This window comes from Pleurodeles waltl, chromosome 1_1 (assembly GCF_031143425.1).
Source record: "Pleurodeles waltl isolate 20211129_DDA chromosome 1_1, aPleWal1.hap1.20221129, whole genome shotgun sequence".
Classification (NCBI taxonomy): Eukaryota; Metazoa; Chordata; class Amphibia; order Caudata; family Salamandridae; genus Pleurodeles; species Pleurodeles waltl.
Window position 1 is genome coordinate 979379395 of NC_090436.1, and position 18523 is coordinate 979397917.

The following is an 18523-nucleotide window of genomic DNA, read 5'->3' on the forward strand; positions in this document are numbered from 1 at the left end:
GCCTTAGTGCAGTTTTGCACCAAAAAGTATAAATAAGGCCCTCCGTTTCTAAAGCAACAGGCACTCCACGAACTGTATTTTCGTGCACGTCCAGGAACAAATGCTGCCATGGCTGAAATTCATAACATTTGTGATTTGATACCTGCAGGAACAAAGCGGCCGCAAACTCAGCAGCTGAAACCTCTCGTGGCTGTTCCAAAGAAACTGCAGGCGTCTGCCATGAAAAAACATATTTGCTGGGGAACCTTCGGGGAAGTCAACTTGACGAATGGCGCATTTGTGAGGCTGTTGCTTTCAGCAGCTCGTGTGAAAAGCATGCATATCACTCGACAGTTAAAATACCGATTGCGTTCTAGTCACATATGTAGGCACTATTGATGTCACTGCGAACACAGGGGAATGCATGCACATAAACAGTCGTAGATTTACGACATTTGTAATTTACGACCAGGCGTAGCCATAACAGGCGCTCGTCAAGAATGTCCCCGATTAGGGCCACCAACATTGGACATCAGGGCAACTCAAACGTTTGCTTTTGTTGCAGGAACGGCACTTACCTGTCCATCCCTGATATAACCATATGCACCCGCTGCCAACCCCTTACCTGACTGTGGGGCCTTCCATTGACAGGTAGGTGGTCTGGAAAGGTGTGACAGAGCCATTGTTGCGCATCTTATTTTCAGAGGCACGCCATTTCACTTGCATTACTGTGCATGACGGGGGGGAATGGCTGGGGCTTTTTTCTGTAAAAAGGGTGTCTGTTGGCCGGCTAAAAGGCTCAATAGTTTGAACCAGTGCAGCACCACGAACCACATTCTGCAACATGCTTGTGCACTGCGCACAATAAAAATATTTTAAAGGGTTTTGGAGGTGGGGCACCCCAGGCACATTTAAAAAAGCTGTACCTCACGTCACAAAAAATCGAAAATGAGGAACATTTATCTCAGTACCCAAAAAAATGTAAATGCGACACGGAGGAGGGGAATGAAATGGGATAACAAAACAAGAAAGGAAAAAAGGGGTCGAATTAATGGGAAGGAAAAGAGATATCAGGGTACAGATTGGAGTGAAGCTCTAGGTAAGAACTAAGGGCAGCCGTACAAGGATGTAAACATTTCTAAACGTAGTAAGATAAGATAAAGAACTAGGCAATTTGAAAAGAAAACAATACAAAGTTGAGGAGAAAGAAGCTGAACCAGCTTTAGTTTTGGAGGAGCAATGAAAATAGAAAGAAGAAATAAAAGAGAGTAGACAGAAAGGAGTAATATGAATTGGTAAAAAGGGAAGGGAAACAAATAGATGAAAGGGTTCCCCTATAAAAGAGTAGCAAGGAAGTTATGTGGTTCTGAAAAAAAAACAGACCACCGTATGGATTTTCTTTTCTGACATGAGGAACTTTAACACATCGTAGGAATGCTATTTGTTTTTTTCTGGAAAAAATGTTTCCTGAAATGTGGATTTCTACAGAATCATAACCTCTTTTAACCAGGATATGTTTGTTTGACTGGATTGCAGTTACTTGGGAGATGGCTGGACAGCTCCAGATGTCACGCCTGGGCAGAGATCAGCATCATGTACTGGAGCTCTTGCACTGCAAACGCACACTCCCTAGCCAACATATTCATTTAAATGGAAAGCAGTGCCCTGGTGTGTCATTTTTCCAAGCTGACATATACATGTTTACACACATCAATATGAGAAGATTGCGACGTAACCCACAGCAACATTACACCGCTCCAAATATTTTTCTTTTATGAGCTCAGCCATAGGAAACATCCTGATTTAATCTCGAGTGTACTGAAATTTCTTTCTGAGCCTCATTCCTTTTTGTTGAATTAGAGCCCTCCAAATTAATACTGTCAGATTTAAATTTTATTTAATCCAGTATAATAATGACTGTATTGTAACTAATGAAACAATCTTGGCTATGGTCCCTAGAAAACATCTTAATGCTTAATGTGAGTTTCAGGCATCAGTAAAGAGCACCCTTACTAAGGCTTATTAATGGATTGTGGTGTATGGTCTCCCGGGAGATGCTGAACAAACCAGGAAACACATACTGGTAACAAACATTTGATGCACATTGGAGGTAAGTGGCCTCAGCACTCCAAGTTAAGATATATGATATAACGTTCCCCCTTCCGTACATTATTAGGATATTAGAAGTCACTGGGGAGTTCTGTGACCATGTAGAGAACCGAGGCAAAAGGCCGAGTACCTTTATATGGTCAAGGAACAAATAGGTGACTTGCAATATCAATATAATATATAGGAGAGGGTATTTTATTCTTTTTAATACATGGTCACACCACATATCTCACAAACAACTGAAACCTTTGGAGTATTGCTACTTCATAATAGTGACAAATGCAGATATGAAGAATCTGTAGTGTTAAATTAAACACCCCAAAAATAGTTAGCATTTTAGAAGCAGTTCATTGCAACTCAGATTAAAAAAGGACTATCTCAGAATCAGTAGTAACATGCAGAGGGACTTCTTATTTGCTGTCGTAGTCTATATGCAAAAAAATAAACACTTTGTCATACATTTCTATTTATAAATCTCTCTAAGATCGGTTAATTTCAGAAAAAATATAAATTACAAGACGGGAAGCCAGTTCGCCTTTTCCTTGTTTAAACTGCAGCTGTTTTACCCCTTAATTAACAAAGAAGTGGCTTGCCCACTCACAGATTTTGAGAAGTTTGTTCAATGACCACCACATTGTTTCCCATCTATACAAGCACTTATTAGGCTGTGATTCCATAGAAGAAATTCCAGGGCAGGAACTGGTCAGAGATATTCCACTCAAAAACTGAGAGTGCTTCTACGGTTAGGCCCGAGCTGCCACTAGTTGTGTAAAATTGTGAGAGACTTACTATAAGATCCTTACATACTGGTAACGCACCTGTTTGGCCAAATGGAATAAACCAAAATATGATGCCTGCTAGAAAGTGTGCAGTGCCACAGGCTCCCAGAACCCCGGTTCTGGGACTGCCACAGGCTGCATAGATATTGGGAGGGGGTCATTACAGATATAGACTGGGCTTTCATGGTACTGGTAATAAGGAACTTGTAAGTGATCTTGCTGGGTCTCCCCTTCATTGGTGGACAGTCATATAGATCTTTGCACTGAACAGTTCAAAACTACCCTTGTTACAACCATACAAGTGATCCTAATTCACTGGGGGAGTATCATGGCCTCTACATTTGGAGACTGGCTGTACCGGCTGTGGGACACTCTAGCTACAGAGAAAAGTTTGCTAACTTTAGAGAATAACCTTAAGACATATGATGCAGTTTGGGACACTTTCATCGCAATACTCTCTTGAGATTTCAGGGTACTGACCTGCCCTCACTATCTATGCATTCTTTGGGTTATTCCTTAGGAACCCACGACCACTGATGGAAAAACCCCTTCATGTTGTTATCCAGAGGCTGCCATGTCCCAAGTTAAAGGAGATCTACATAGCAACTCCAGTTCTCCCAGTTTACATAGTAGCCCAGTCATCAAGAGGGGAGGAGGGGAAGGGTTAAAGATTAGGTTTAGTAGTATTACTTTCTGTTCTTGTTTTTTGTTAAGATACAAACAGCTTGAATAGATCCTCGCCAACCAGATGGAATGTAGACAATGGTATGTGTATACAGGAAACTCAATAAAACAGTTTAACTACAGCTATAATTATACTCTATGACCTGCCATTTATCTTAGCTGTGGACTTTGGCTGCAGACATTATGATGTGACAACTCAACTGTAATAAGTTATTAGGGTAATGCAGGTATGTTACTTTATTATTACAGATGACCAGAGAAAGCCATCTTTTCCAGAGGGCAAGTAGTACCAGGCAAGTGCAAATCCAGACTCTGACTTACTAACACTTTGTGCCAGGTATGCATTACAAATATGATGCAAAGTCTGCACAAATCATGATTTGCACTGGAAAGTTGCAGAAACTAACACCAAGTACTTTGCATTACTGAGTCAAGTGGGGCACACCATGGGTGATACCACTAATGCCTTGTGACATGAATTCCTATCTACTAACATTGGTAAACAAGGATCTATGCCAAAAATTAAACATCGTTGAGACAGGCTTATCAGTAGAGCTACTTTTAAAAGTCTCCACATTTTCCATCCTCCTCTGACCCCCATCATTGACTTTTGTGGTCAATATAACAGCAAAACAGCAGATGAACTCTGTTGACAAATAAAGAAAGTATGAAGATATTACAAAACTGTCTACAACAAGTTCGACAAATCAGAATTAGTTTGTTTCCTATGCCCAATTTGGTTAGTAGATCTAAGACAAAAACAATAGCCTCAAAATCAAGTAGGGCTATCACAAGACAGTTCAAATGGTTTTCAGGGGACCCTTTTTTAAACAAAAGGTGTGAATTGTAGCCCCTCCAGGGTGAGAGTATGGTCAAATGATTTGAACAGGGGCAGTTACAATAGACAAGAAGACCAAAAAATTGGATCTGCTTTAGGAGGCCTTCTGAGAGGCCACTGGGGCCTGATGCAGAGCATTTCCATGAGGTTCCTCCAATGTTAACACTGGCTATTTTTGTGGCAAATATGGACCTGGGTCACAAATCATGGAAGGAACCTGCTTAAATGTGCTTGTGCAGGCTAACATCTATGTTTGAAGTAAATTCGTAACATTTTAGGAATGCTAAAAGAAATCTAGGAGTACTTCTGAGAATCTAGACAGTTGCAGATTTCCAGGAGTATTCAAATGTGTACATTTATGCATAAGAAAATGTAACAGGTGTACATGTTGGTGCCTTATGGGCTTCCATTGACATTTGCATTCCAAAAATGTATTTAAACCTTCACGAACACCTCCCTTTTACAGAAGTAAATGAGGACTTATTTGAGTTGGGGATCTAACTTCAGAAGTTTGGTTAACACCCACAAACGTGTAAGGATCACCCTGCCATTGGAAGTTTGATGGTGATCATCATCTCCATTCTTTCCTGACTAATTAGATTGCCAGGAATAGACTGTCATTAGGAGAAGACAATAGCTTTAACATCTGTCTGAGAAGGCTTCACAAACGCAGGAGTGCTAATGAAACCAAAAGGGTAATCAATGATTTGTACTCCTACACCAGTTTGAACCATGAAAGTCAAGGAGCATTTCTCAGCCTTGAATATAGCTGGAATGAAGACACAGCTTGACCGTTTAGTCCTGCAAGACCTATGCCAGACGTACCCTAAACTGAGCGCTGGCATTCCAAATGTCCTATACCAGCAGATGATGAGATTTCCTCTAATTCAGTGAAAACCCATAATCCTGAAGCCCACTATATACCTGAGCTTGTATAGCGTGAATTATTGTTTGTTTAAAGCATGGATTACCCCAGTTATCTATACAACTGTGAGCCATTCACACTCCACTATGAAGAACTAATGCAAGGTATGCAAGCATCACCACAAAAGCACTTTGGAGGAGCTCACCCTGAAGTTTTTTTTAATGTAAATGGAAATTGATGAATTTCTACTGTTTAGAAAGGATATGGGAAGGGATTTGCTGAGTTATTATCCGTTTCGCTTCCGAAGCCTCCTCCACTCTAGGGGCCAGAGCACTGATGAGATAGCTATCCAACAAACAGGCTTGGAACAATTAAAAAGGGAATAAACCCATTTGAAAAAAATATGCGCACTATTTGGAAAACCTTACAGGTCTCGGGTATTGTGGCTGCACTGAATGTTCATAAAGCAAACGTACATTCAGGAAATAACCAGCCAGCTGAGTGGGTATATTCTCTGTTGTGCATGCTATGGGCCTCCTGTGTAACTTCACAGACCTGCTTCTCCTCTGATGCGTACACTGGCTGCTGTAAGCGTGGAACGAGTAGATGCGATGGGGAGACATCTGAAACCCAGTATTCTCACACTCTCTTTGTTCCAAATTGAAGATCAACAAAATGAGAGTCTCTGTTACTCAGCTTCAAACAGAACCTAGTCTGTCACTGCTGTATACTCAACCACTAACAGACCAAGAGCAGGAGAAGGATAAGATGCAACCAGAAAATGTGTAGGAAGGGCCTAGGAGACAGCCTCCCTAAGGAAAGAGACAAGAAAAGCTGGAAAGGATCAGGTGATGTACTCACTTAGTACCACCTCCCCTGACATTAAAAGAAGTTAAAAGTAAAGGGAAATGAGTTTCAGTGCTTTAACAGATCTATAGAGGTGTCTTCATGAGAGATGAATTAGAGATCTCGCGTATAGCCAATAGGAGGGAGCAAAGAAAGGGACCCCGGGAGGTAATGCCATTCAGACATCAAGAAACACCAACACAGAAAATCCGCCTTCCACTCACATAAGCAGTTTAGCTAACTCTATTGAGCACTGTGGAACTGTGAGAATCTGACCTGGTAGGACGCAGACAACACATTACCATAGATACTTTGATGCCAGTACAGCACCCCTCTCAATATATTTACCCCAACAAGGTTACCAGGTGGAAGGTTTTTTTTTCGAAAACAATTGATTACAACAGTTTTTGTGATGTTTTCTTTAGTAATTAAATCATTTACACAACTAAGTTCAATTTAGTGAAAACAACGAATGTATCGGTGAGAGCAAAAGACCAATTCTGATTCACACAATCAAGACATGAGGAATTGTATCCCTCCAAGGGGATTTGTCATTACAAAAATTCCACCCCTGTGGTTAAATTTTTGCAATACTAAATGGAGGGTTTGGGAGGAGTTTGTTTGTGTCCCTTATACCTCCTGCCTGTACAAGGAGATGACACTAATATCCTCGTAGGTTTATGAGTATGCACACACCCTTTGCTGTTTCCAGCACTGGAAACACTTTCAAATTAACTCCTGTCACGAGAATGGATTAATGTATTATCAGGTTAGGAATATCCCATTGGCACACAAAAAGGCAGTCGGCTTTATATTTTACTCAGGTAAGTTTGCTATAATACAGGCCTCTTTAACTTTAGCCAGACTGCTGAACTGTAAACACCGAACAAAACCTGAGCACCAAGGGGTTATATCTATAGTGTGTCATAAAAGCATATTACACAAAATGCACTGTTTTTCCCTCCAAAGGCATGTGCCAGAACCTCTCTCCACCACATGAGTGTGCAAAAACCTCTTAACCATCCCAGCGATTTTGGAACATGATCTGTAGGAAAGACTGCACTGTGTGGCAGAAATAAACTAGTGGAGTAAGGATTAGAAAATAAACTCATTTGCCTGAAGCAGCCATTCACGCATTTAATTTGTTCTTGCTCTTGACATTTTCAGATTCTTTTGAGAGAATCTGTTGTCTGATTTCATATCGTCGGATAAGACAGCATGGTGCAGGTTCTCATCCTTGTCTTTACATTCAGACTCAATTTGTACTGGACCTAATAACCCAGGTTCTCTCGATAAGTTACCTCTGTAACTCTGTAATTCCCTATCAAATATGGGTATTTTACTGGAAGGGTACCCTTCTAATATAAAAGGTATGCTTTAATACTTTCCCCACTTCTTATATGTGTGTACAGCGTGGCACACATACAAAACTTGAAAAATGCAGAGGATTCTAAAAGTTGCTCCACTGTTACATCTGCCTGGAGGAGGTGTAATTTATTGGTGTAAATCCATGTCTACCAATATTAGTAGAAACCCATAGATGGTTGTATGGAAATGCCAGTGTACCACCCATTGTACGTCCCCTTTACGCATTCCAGAGCAAAGTAGTGCATGGCACTACTTTCGGTTACTTTAGGTAACTTTCCAATGCAAATCGTGATTTGCATTGTAAAGTAAATCCCACCACACCACTTTATGCTGGGTTTTCATCTTTTTTCCGAGGCAAAGTGTTAGTAAATCTTGGCCTTCATGTCTGTGTCCTTTGCTAAGTAGGTCCTGAAACTGTACTTTAAAATGCTAACATAAAGCTGTTTATGTTATGTTTGCTCTGTGTTTAAAGAAATGTAGCACAGCTCCCTCGAGCATTGTGCAATTTCTATAGTGGAGCAAATCAGTAGCCTTTTTAACCTTCTACATGTGTAATGCCAGTGATTAAATACTGCTCTTTTACTGCCATGCTGTGCCCTTTGTTTAGGTGTGACAGAAACTTTAACTGCTATTGCACATAGGTTTAACTTTTCTATGTAAATGAACCTTTTACTGCTTCTGCCCGCCCACCCCCGTGCTGTAACTGGCATGAGAAAAGGAAGCTAGTTTTGTGGCAGTATGTATTGTACCTGTTATGCATGTGACAGAAGAATGACCTGCTGCTATTTGTGGCCCCTGTGTCAGAAAACTGTGTGCTGAAAGATTTAAGGTGATAGAACCACTGCCTTCCCTAGGGCAGAGACGAATCAGATTAAATGTTCCCTTTGGGGGCTTGGTGTTGGGGGCGATTTTTGCTGAAAGTACACCTGCTATCAAGGCAAGGGCATTTATGGCAGAAATATAATAATGGGCGGGATGCCCTGTGAGCATGACCCAGGCAGCATTGTTGTCATATTCTTTGTTACAGAAAATATAAAAAAGAAATGCTCCTGGTGCAATTGGAGTTTTTTTCTGAGCATATATGTGTGGTGGGGGGGACGGGATTTTTTGCTTTTTGTTCTTGCTTGTAACTACCATGCCTAGCATAGCAGTCGGAAACATAAAAATACTGGGGCATATTTACAAGAAAATGGCGCATCAGTGCTGCCCCACCTGACAACACCATGGGTGCACCGTATTTATAATATGGCGCACCCTGGCAGTCGTTGAGGCAATAGTGTCAGAATTTTTGACGATATTGTGGCGCTTTCTTGCACTAGTGTCAAAAACGTTGACGCTAGTGCAGCAAAGTGCAAGGAGGCCCATGGGTTTCTATGGTTGCATCATTTTAAAGCCTGCTTCGAGCAGATGTTACAAATGATGCCAAAAATGGTACAGTGAAATCTTGTACATTTCACTGCACCGTGTATGCCAGCCTCCTAGCGCCAGAATGCCCCCCCCCCCCTTTGCATACATTATGACTACTGCAGACATAATGTGGTGCAAAGGGGTGCAAAGAGGTACAATGCAAACAAAAAAAATCTTCCTAACGCACATAAGAGTAAAAAAGAATTAGACTAATTTGACGGAGGAAGGTGCTAACGGCTTGTAAATATGCTCCAGTGTTGAAAGCTCAGACCTAAATAGGGCACGTAACACATACTGCTAAGACAGTAACCCTGCTGTCTCTGCCCTGCCATGCAGACAACGTCAAAGCTGACTGTGCCGATGTGACTGGAAATTCAGTGGTCCTGCCTTCTCTTAAATTAGTGTGGGCCCAGAGAAGTTAACTAAGAGTGCATGGGCTCGTATTGTTTTGTGGATGGTTTGTTACCGCCAACCTCTGATTGAGGCCCCTACTCTTTCTGCACCTACTAACGTGTGTAACAAACCTCAGGACAAGCTGCTGTTAAGAAACACTCAAATAGGCAGACGTTGAAATATCCGGTAATAGAATAATTCAAAGCTCGTTAACCGTTATTCGAGACGTTATCGTTACATAGAGCACGCATTCCTGTAGATTACCTAACAGAGTGTGAAAGGACTGCAGTGATTGTCCTAGCTATGAGCCATGCATCTTTCTTGTTCCAAGGGCAATACTTGTATCCCACTTCAAGGTGGAAACCTATGTATTTTCCTAAAAGGCTCACATTTACTGGGTCAACAGCTTCCCTTGCCTAAATCGCCCTTTCCACAATTTCTCCTCTTTGTAACACTTTTATTTACAGAGTTAGGATGGTACTTTCTAATACTGTTAAAAGTTTGGCTGCTATCAAGCATTCTGGTCCTAAAAATGAGTTGCTATCCAGTAACAAATTACCCGCTCCAGTTTTGGTTATTTCAGCTAAGGCTCTTGAAAACCGGACTGAACCGCCCTTTCCTGAAAAATAGTCCAGGTACCCATATGTAAACCATCATGTAGAGGAAGGTATGCATCAGCTTCCTCTTATCCTTAATATGTTGTTTAATCATGTCACACTATGTTCTGTCACGCAAAGCCGTCATGCTTGTAGCGATATCGTTAAAAAAAACAGCTTCCAGCGTGCACAGCGTTTCCTAACTTCCATGCAGCGCGACAAAAAGCTGGACATGTCCCTCCCAGGGTCATGGAAGCAAAGTGAAACGTGCTGCTCTAGCATGCCGGTGCCCAAGCCATGCGTGAAGCGCTTCCAGAGGCGCTGCTGTAAAAATAACCCATGGGGTGACGCCCTGCGTCATCACAATGTCGGGGCCTTGATTTAGAGCGCCCTCTGCAACAGTCCAGCGCCGCGAGCTAACAATAACACCGGGCAAAGGCCGCGCGGCCGCCGGCAGCTGTGAGCTTCCAGGGAAAACAATGAGGTAAGATGAACCGAGGCCAGCAGCGGAGCACGCCGGGACTCTGGCCGCCATTCAATGCATCTAAGATGTGAATTATTCGACGTATAATCTCAAGTGGATGCCTAATGCTCTTTGATCCGGGATACTTCTCGCGCTGCTGCATATGGACAGAGGGTTGGTTACCCGAGGCTTGCTGCCGGGAGAAGGCTGCGTCAGGCCGTCAGTACCGCTGCCTCCGCCGGTTCCTCTCGCTGTAGAAGCTACAGTGCACACGTGCTTCAGGGGAGTTCTCTTGTTTCTGGAACAGAGAAGGGAACAGAGGGAAAGCGATGAGAAACGAAGGATGTGAAACAAATGGCTGTTATCACTAGAAAGTATGAGAAAAGAGATTTTTCTGAAATGTAAGTTGTATTGAGAAAGACCATTTGAGCAATTTCGAATCGAGTGGATGACCTGCTGCAAATTAACGGCCACCATACAGGTACTCTATACACATGAGGGTCAGTGATTTTTTTGTGCTTCAGACACAAATCATGTTTGCTGACTGGGCCCGGGATCTGCCAATCACTATTGCAAAATATGCTCCTGCAGAACTTCTGCCAATCTGACAGTCTACTAGTATCCGGCAAAATTCTAAAGGTCTCTCTAGGACTTAGATTGTCATTCTCTAGAGGTCCCTCAGTTCCTCTCACTGCCTTCTCCGTCGTTGGACGGAAACACAAATCAATAGTCCACCTTAACTCTGTACTTAGATTTCCTTCCAGTCACTTTTTTTGCCTTTGACCGTGTACAACGGCATGTTTCATTTTGGCTAAGTTTGCACTATAGAAATATCGCATGCATACATAATACATACATACATACAAAACTCTTGCAATTTCCTTGACATTTCCTTATCAGGCGCTGCTCGGCATGTCCTTTAACCCATACTAATATATCCTTACCAGGAGCATGTATCAATGACCATATACTTATTCTGCAGACCCACATGTTGTTGCCAAAAACGGGGTTCTCTAATAAACCAAGGAATAAATGTCAAGGGTACAATTTGTGCCCTTGATTACTCGTTATCCTTATTAAAAGGATAAGGTCAGTATGAGGTCAGTGAGCTGCTGTGGAGTGTTGAGAGGACACAGGGGAATTCCCTTTAAGGACTAGGTGGTCTCACACACTATATAGTGTCATGCTTCATCATTTGACCACCTAGCCCCACCCAGGTAGGACAGTGCCACCTGGGCGGACTCAACCTCGCTATTAAAAGAACAGGAGGGAGTGCATAAATAAATTCTTGGTCTGGAAAGATCGGGATCCAGCTAATCTAGGGAAAATAAAAACACCTAACCAGCCACCTGTATGAAGTTACAATGTAATAATGGTGTCTGTTTGGTGTGGTCAAAAACATGGAGTAGGACACCTCCGTGAGAACAAGAACTCACAGGGTCACCTATCTAAAAAACGGTAGCCAACATGTTTCTGAGACAGTCTGTGGTAGTCTGTCACCTCCACAGACTACATCATCCTCGGTGATTTCAACTTTCACTTAGAAAACCCACAAGACCACAACACTACCTCCCTCATAGGCAACCTCAACAACCTCGGACTCAAACAACTGGGCACCGCACCCACCCACTCAGCAGGACACACGCTGGACGCAATCTTCACCTCAAGCCAACACATAGCCTACACCCAAACCACCGAACCCCTCTGGACAGACCACCGCTGCGTCTACTTCCCCTTCACCAAACCCCCCACACACTACCATCAACACACCAACATTCGCACCCATCACCAACTCATACGCACCGCTAAAAGATTTCACTACAAGACACGCCTTGACAACAACTCCCAAAACAGCAAAGAACTCTTCACCATCAACGAACTTGCCAAACCCAAAGCCAGCAAAGCCAGCAACATAGACCCCACACACACACACAGCCCCTATGTGACGCCCTTTCCAACCACTTCCTCCACAAAATCCTGGACATCCACAATAGCTCCACATCACACACACCTACCACACATACCCCTCTCCCACCCAACTCAACCCCCCCTCAAAACCCCCCACCACACTATCCACATGGACCCCTACCACACACGAAGAAACGGAAAAAAACATGAACTCCATCCACTCCGGTTCCCCCTCTGACCCCTGTCCACACCGCATCTACAACAAAGCTAGCCCTACCATCGCCCCCATACTCTACAACATAATCAACTCCTCTTTTGACTCCGCCACCTACCCAGACCCCTGGAATTACCGCTCTCCTAAAAAAACCCAAGCCGACCCGGAGATCCTCTCCAACTACCGCCCCTTCTCCCTCCTCCCGTTCCCCGCCAAGGTTGCAGAGAAATTAGTCAACCCTCGCCTATCCCACTTCCTCGAAGAAACCAACACCATTGACCCCTCACAATTTGGGTTCCGCAAGAACCACAGCACAGAAACCGCCCTCATCGCATGCAATGACGACATCAGGACCAAAGGCGAGACCGTCGCACTCATCCTCCTAGACCTCTCCGCAGCTTTTGACACCGTCTGCCACCACACACTCCGCACACGCCTCCACAACATAGGAATCCGCCACAAAGCCTTAGACTGGGTCTCCTCCTTCCTCACTGAACGAACCCAGAAAGTCCACCTCCCGCCCTTCCACTCCAACACTACCAAGATCACCTGCGGAGTCCCCCAAGGGTCCTCTCTCAGCCCCACACTCTTCAACATCTACATGATCCCCCTAGCCAACATTCTCCGAGCACATGGAATCACCATCCTCTCATATGCAGATGACACCCAACTCATCCTCTCCCTCACCCGCAACCCCACCACCGCCAAAACCAACCTACACGCCGCTCTCCTAGACACCGCCAACTGGATGACCACTAACCATCTGAAGCTCAACTCAAACAAAACCGAAGTCATCATCGTCGGCCCCAAAAAACCACATGGGATGCCTCCTGGGGGCCCACCGCCGTAGGCCCCGCACCCACCCCCGCTACCCACGCACGCAACCTCTGCATCATCCTCGACCCCGCCCTCTCCATGACACAGCAAATCAATGCTCTAACCTCCTCCTGCTTGCACACACTCCGCACCCTAAAAAAATCCTTCAAAAGGATCCCCCATAGACCAGAAAGACAGTCACCCACGCACTCATCAGCAGCAGACTGGACTACCGCAACGCCCTCTACACTGGCACCACACTCAAACTCAAACGCAAACTCCAAAGAATCCAGAACACAGCCGCGCGCCTCGTCCTTGGCCTCCCCCGACACGAACAAGTCTCACCACACCTCAAATCCCTACACTGGCTCCCCATAGACAAGAGAATCACATTCAAGATCCTCATCAACGCACACAAATCCCTCCACAACACCGGCCCAACCTACCTCAATGAAAGAGTAAACTTCCACACTCCCACACGCAACCTCCGATCAGCCGACCTCGCCCTAGCCACAGTCCCCTGCATCCAGCACACCACCACAGGAGGCAGGTCTTTCTCCTACCTCGCCCCAAAAACCTGGAACTCCCTCCCCACCGGCCTTCCCAAAACCAAAGATATTATTCACCTGAGGATTGTACAGTGCTGTGCGTGAATGATTAATTCCACAGATAGTCAAAAACTCCTTCCTATCCTGGGATGTTAATTAGGTACTAATGTTGGTAACAAGAATGACAGGAAAGCCCTCCTCTTTGAAGACCTCACATAAAATGCTTATTGTTGTTTTGGCAGAAATCTCTGAAATAAATCTTACAATTAACAAATGGTCCCCATAACAATGGCAAATCTCCTGCCAAGATCGATGCCTGCCATGGGACCAATTAAGTCTAGACAAAACTGCTACTCCTGACCTGGGTCACGAATACTGCTGAAATCTGCTTGGAACCAACTATCAGCCTTTTCCCACATTTCTTACACGCAACACAATGCTTCACCCATGACACAACATCACTTTCTATCCCTGGCCACCAAGATACCATCCCCAACCATTTCTTTGTAACAGTTTGACCTAAATGCCCTTCAAGAGCTATTTCAAACAGCCTCTTCCGAACATCACTAGACAATACATTCTTGTCACCATGCATAATCGCCTTACCAGCAACCAGGGGCGACTCGTACAATACTTTACTAAAAGGCCTCAGTGTGTTGGGCAAAGTACGTTCTCTTCTTTCCTCTTTCTTGATCATCTCCTGCACTGCCATCAACACTTTATAGTTGTTCACATCACAAGACCATTCTGAGTCATTAACAGCTCCATGACTCCACTGAAAGACATTTTCCACACTCACCACTGGTCCTTCCTTTGCACTCCTAACCACACTTCCACATCCACACTCTTCCAATCCAATTGCATCCAGGATAAGCAATTCACTTGGACATTCCTCCACCCATGTATGTACTCAATGGTAAAATTGTATTCCTGTAGATGTGAGGCCAGTCTGCCAAGCCTTGCTGAACCTTTCCCAGCTCCCCCAGGGATAAAAGCTTTACTAGAGGCTTGTGACCAGTATGGAGAGAATTATTTGGCAACTCCACACTTATGTTCTAAAATACTCTCCTTCCCATGCTGCTACTAGCATCTCTCTCTCTCTCAATCACAGATTAAAGGCGCTCAGGAATCTTGGAGGAGCTATACATTTGTGATTACACTGCCCCTATGCCAGTGGCACTTGCATCCACAGTGACAATTGATTTTCCTTTATTGACATAAGGAACTAGGATCCCTGCATTGCAGACCTCCTCATTGATACTTTCAAAAAGCTTTTTTTGGAAGAAATTAACCCCCTTTCTCATTAGCACTTTCAATCGTTCCGTTTTGCTTGCATCCAAGCACTGTATCACTTTGTTGAGGATGCATGCGGTCTGTATTCCGTAGCCTGCACATTAAAAAACTTTATATTGTATGGGACTGACTGATGCAAGTCGGTCACACAGGGGTTGGGCACGCAAAGGTTGGGCACACAGGGCTGATTTTTGGCACAGAGATAAAATAAACAGTTTACTTCATATAGATTTCAACCCCTCTATCACCTCTGTGCTTAAGCGCTTCATTACCCCTCACTTATCTGATCTTAGTTAGCTCATGGGTCCTTTGGTATTCAAACGTTGGTTTATTATCATCCACGCGTACAGAGTGACTTCAAGAGATCCTCTTCGCTAAGCTGGCAACCCACTGCTACAATGATGCTGTAATCAGGATGCTTCCAGATTCTCATATATAAAAAACGAGTTTATTAGATGATGTAAGAAAACATACTTTTCGAAGGTTTCCCACAAGTATTTGCCCCATTTTTATACTACTAGCTGCTGGTTTTCGACTTTGAGAGTGCACTGAGGCCTGCTGTCGAGACCTCAGTGACATTCTTTCCCCTTTTAAAATGTTATGTTTAATTGGGTACCCCCAATTGGTATTTGCTGACTTACTTATAAGTCTCTAGTATATGGTAATCCACGTACCAAGTGCATTTAAGGCTGGCTGTCCACAAGCACTGCAGCACTGGATGTGCCACTCTTTGTGTGATAAAGTGAAAACATGACTTTCAGCTGCCATTGTAGAATGAAGAAGCTGTGCATGCACTGCACCCGAATTTGCCATTACTACTAATGACAAAGTCCACTAGTCCCCTAACTATATATGTAGGTTTCCTCTAAGGCAGGCCTCTGAAGCTGTATGGCAAGGAGCTGTATGTTGTTAAAATAGACATGTATTTTCTGATATGTTTATACAGCAAAGCCCTAATGTGTTGGTGTTTGTTGAGGACAGTTAAGTAGCTTTATATGGTAATTTGAGTTAACGTTTGGCACCCAAGGGCATCTAACGTCTGATTGAGGCTACCTAAATGTGTCATGTAAGGTATCAAATTAATGCTGACCACTTTTGCGAAAGTTGTGATGGTTTGCTCCATCTATTCCAATGACTTTACAGAGGCACAGGGACTGAGATAGATTTCTGCCCGCCTAGGGAGACATGTGAATGACTCCCAGGACAAGGGCAAAGGCGGTTGCTGCACTGGAGGTTCGCCGTCATCGACTGGATGGCTGCAAATGGTGTTAGCCCAAAAGGAAAGCATCAAAGGGTGATGCCACCTTTGAAGGGCTGCTGTGGCAATACTCCCACTTAGGAAGCCTTTTGTTTCCCCTAGACAGGGTGGAGCCAAGGCCAAGGGACGAAAAACTGGTTTCAGAACCATAGCCATACCTCCAGGAGTAGGCTGCCCAGGTCTTCACATTTGAGGAAGACTTCAGCCATGCTGGTTGTGGCATGCAAGATTAACTCTGGGATAGTCAGATGCCACACATCACTGGGACTGTGTCACCAGATAGGAGGGGACCTACTAGCCCATTGGCTAGTGACTTGGTTGTTCCCTCTGGGCATTTTACTGGGATTTAATAGGAACCACCAGCACCAGAGATTTCAGTACTTGTTGGATTCGGACCATGGACGAGAAGAAGATCTCTCCGCACCCGTTGGAAGTGCACGAAGAGAGGCTGCAATGCCAGAGTGACCACACCTGCTGCATTTTGGTCAAGTATAGTTTTGAACCTGTTCTGCATGCCAGGCTCAGGGAGAAGTTGATTCCAGGCTCCAATCTGAAGCAAAGATGCCAAGGGTCAGTTGGCTGGCCCCCCAGAACGGCAATGGGGACATTAAAGCTGGAAAAACCCAGACCGCATTTCTGGTAGCCACTGCAGCTGTTTTGCCACCACCAGACGCCTGTCACTTTGAAGGACAAACCAGGAACATCTAGAAGTTGCATCTGAGTCTGCTGGACCCGTGGGTGTTAGTTGTGACTGGATTCGTCCACCCTAAGGGATACTAGTCTTTCCAAACGTTTGCACCAGAACTGCTGTGTTGCAAGAACAAAAGGTCTGCATCAGCAGCCCTTTGACCCCTGCATAGAAGATTTTGTGTGATCCTGAGATCCTTGGCCAGAGTCAGCCCACTCACCCCCAGGAACCCTCATTCATCAAGTACTCTAAAAATTCATAAAAATATGCTCTATTGTTATAAATTGTTGTTGTGTCTCTTTCTTGTTTGGTGACTTTCTTTTTTTGTTGCTCGTTGCTGGTAAATTTTTTGCACATTGTTCTTTTGCTAAGCCTTGCTGCTCTGTGCCATAGCTACCAAAGGGTTTACCTAAAGGTTGAGCAAACAACTCTGACTGGAACCAAGGAGATAAATGTGAGTGTACTGCACAATAAGCCTCCACCTTTACCATATAATACACCTATTTTCTTACAGATGATACAACTCTCAGTGACCAGTGATTCCTCCACCAAACAGCAAGTAACTGCCAGTGGCCAAAACACCTATGATCAGTAACATAATGGACATTCTTATCTTAAAGTGAGATTGATCACCAGTAGTAGATCACAGAATACCCCCTGCCAAACCCACCCTGTTCAAATTTGAAAACACTGGCCTACTGCCACCCACCCCTGCCACCCACTCCCGGCTAAAGCCACTGTTCCCACACTTGGCACTATGATGACAGCATCTCTTTGAGACCATTTGTCAGCATGGTTTAATTTCCCCTCTCAGTGTAGGTCTACAGAGAAGAGCACTGCCAGAGGAGAAGGCAGTTAGAGAAAGTAAAGCACCACCCTTGCTCTAACATCTCCCTCAGGTCAATGGAGACAGCGGAAAGACAATGTGGGTGAGACCACCGCCACCTCCATTCTGCTGCTATGATTGGGACTTTGGAGATGCTGACAAGGTGGAAGAACAGAGTGGTGATGTCACATCCACTTTAGTTAACCATTGTTGTAATGTCACTACAGTAAATAGCTAGATTCCAAGTCAGGTATTGACACTTCCAATCGAAGTCATATACACCAAATCAGTAAATACACAAGGAATTTCATAAATCCATATCCAATTAAGCTGATAATATCAGAAGTGATACAATAGACGTACTGGGACGCTTCTATTTCCACTATGTCAGCCATCATTGAAGTTATTCTCAAAGACACATCTAGGTGGTAGTTGAATGCAAATTCGATACTTCCTGACCATCCCTATCAATTTTATTATGTGGCAATATTCAAAGTTGGAAATGGGACTTTGAACTTTATTAAGAAAAAGAAGAGAATTATTTTTTCATGTCAAGCAGTAACATCAGCGTAAAGAAGGAATGAAGAAATCCCTTTCTGCCTTCTTAAAAATGACTGCTCCGTGGGGCATTAGACTGCTGGGGTT

At 44.0% G+C, this 18523-nt stretch overlaps 1 protein-coding gene across 4 annotated transcripts in view; it reads right to left on the bottom strand.

The window, feature by feature from the left end:
- Nucleotides 1–18523, bottom strand: part of EGF (epidermal growth factor) — a 508423-nt gene that overhangs the window by 22241 nt on the left and 467659 nt on the right. For all 4 annotated transcript variants that reach the window (XM_069230246.1, XM_069230245.1, XM_069230248.1 and 1 more), the window contains one exon: nucleotides 10511–10625. In XM_069230246.1, coding sequence (XP_069086347.1) covers nucleotides 10511–10625 — 115 coding nt within the window. The remainder of the gene's footprint in view (nucleotides 1–10510; nucleotides 10626–18523) is intronic.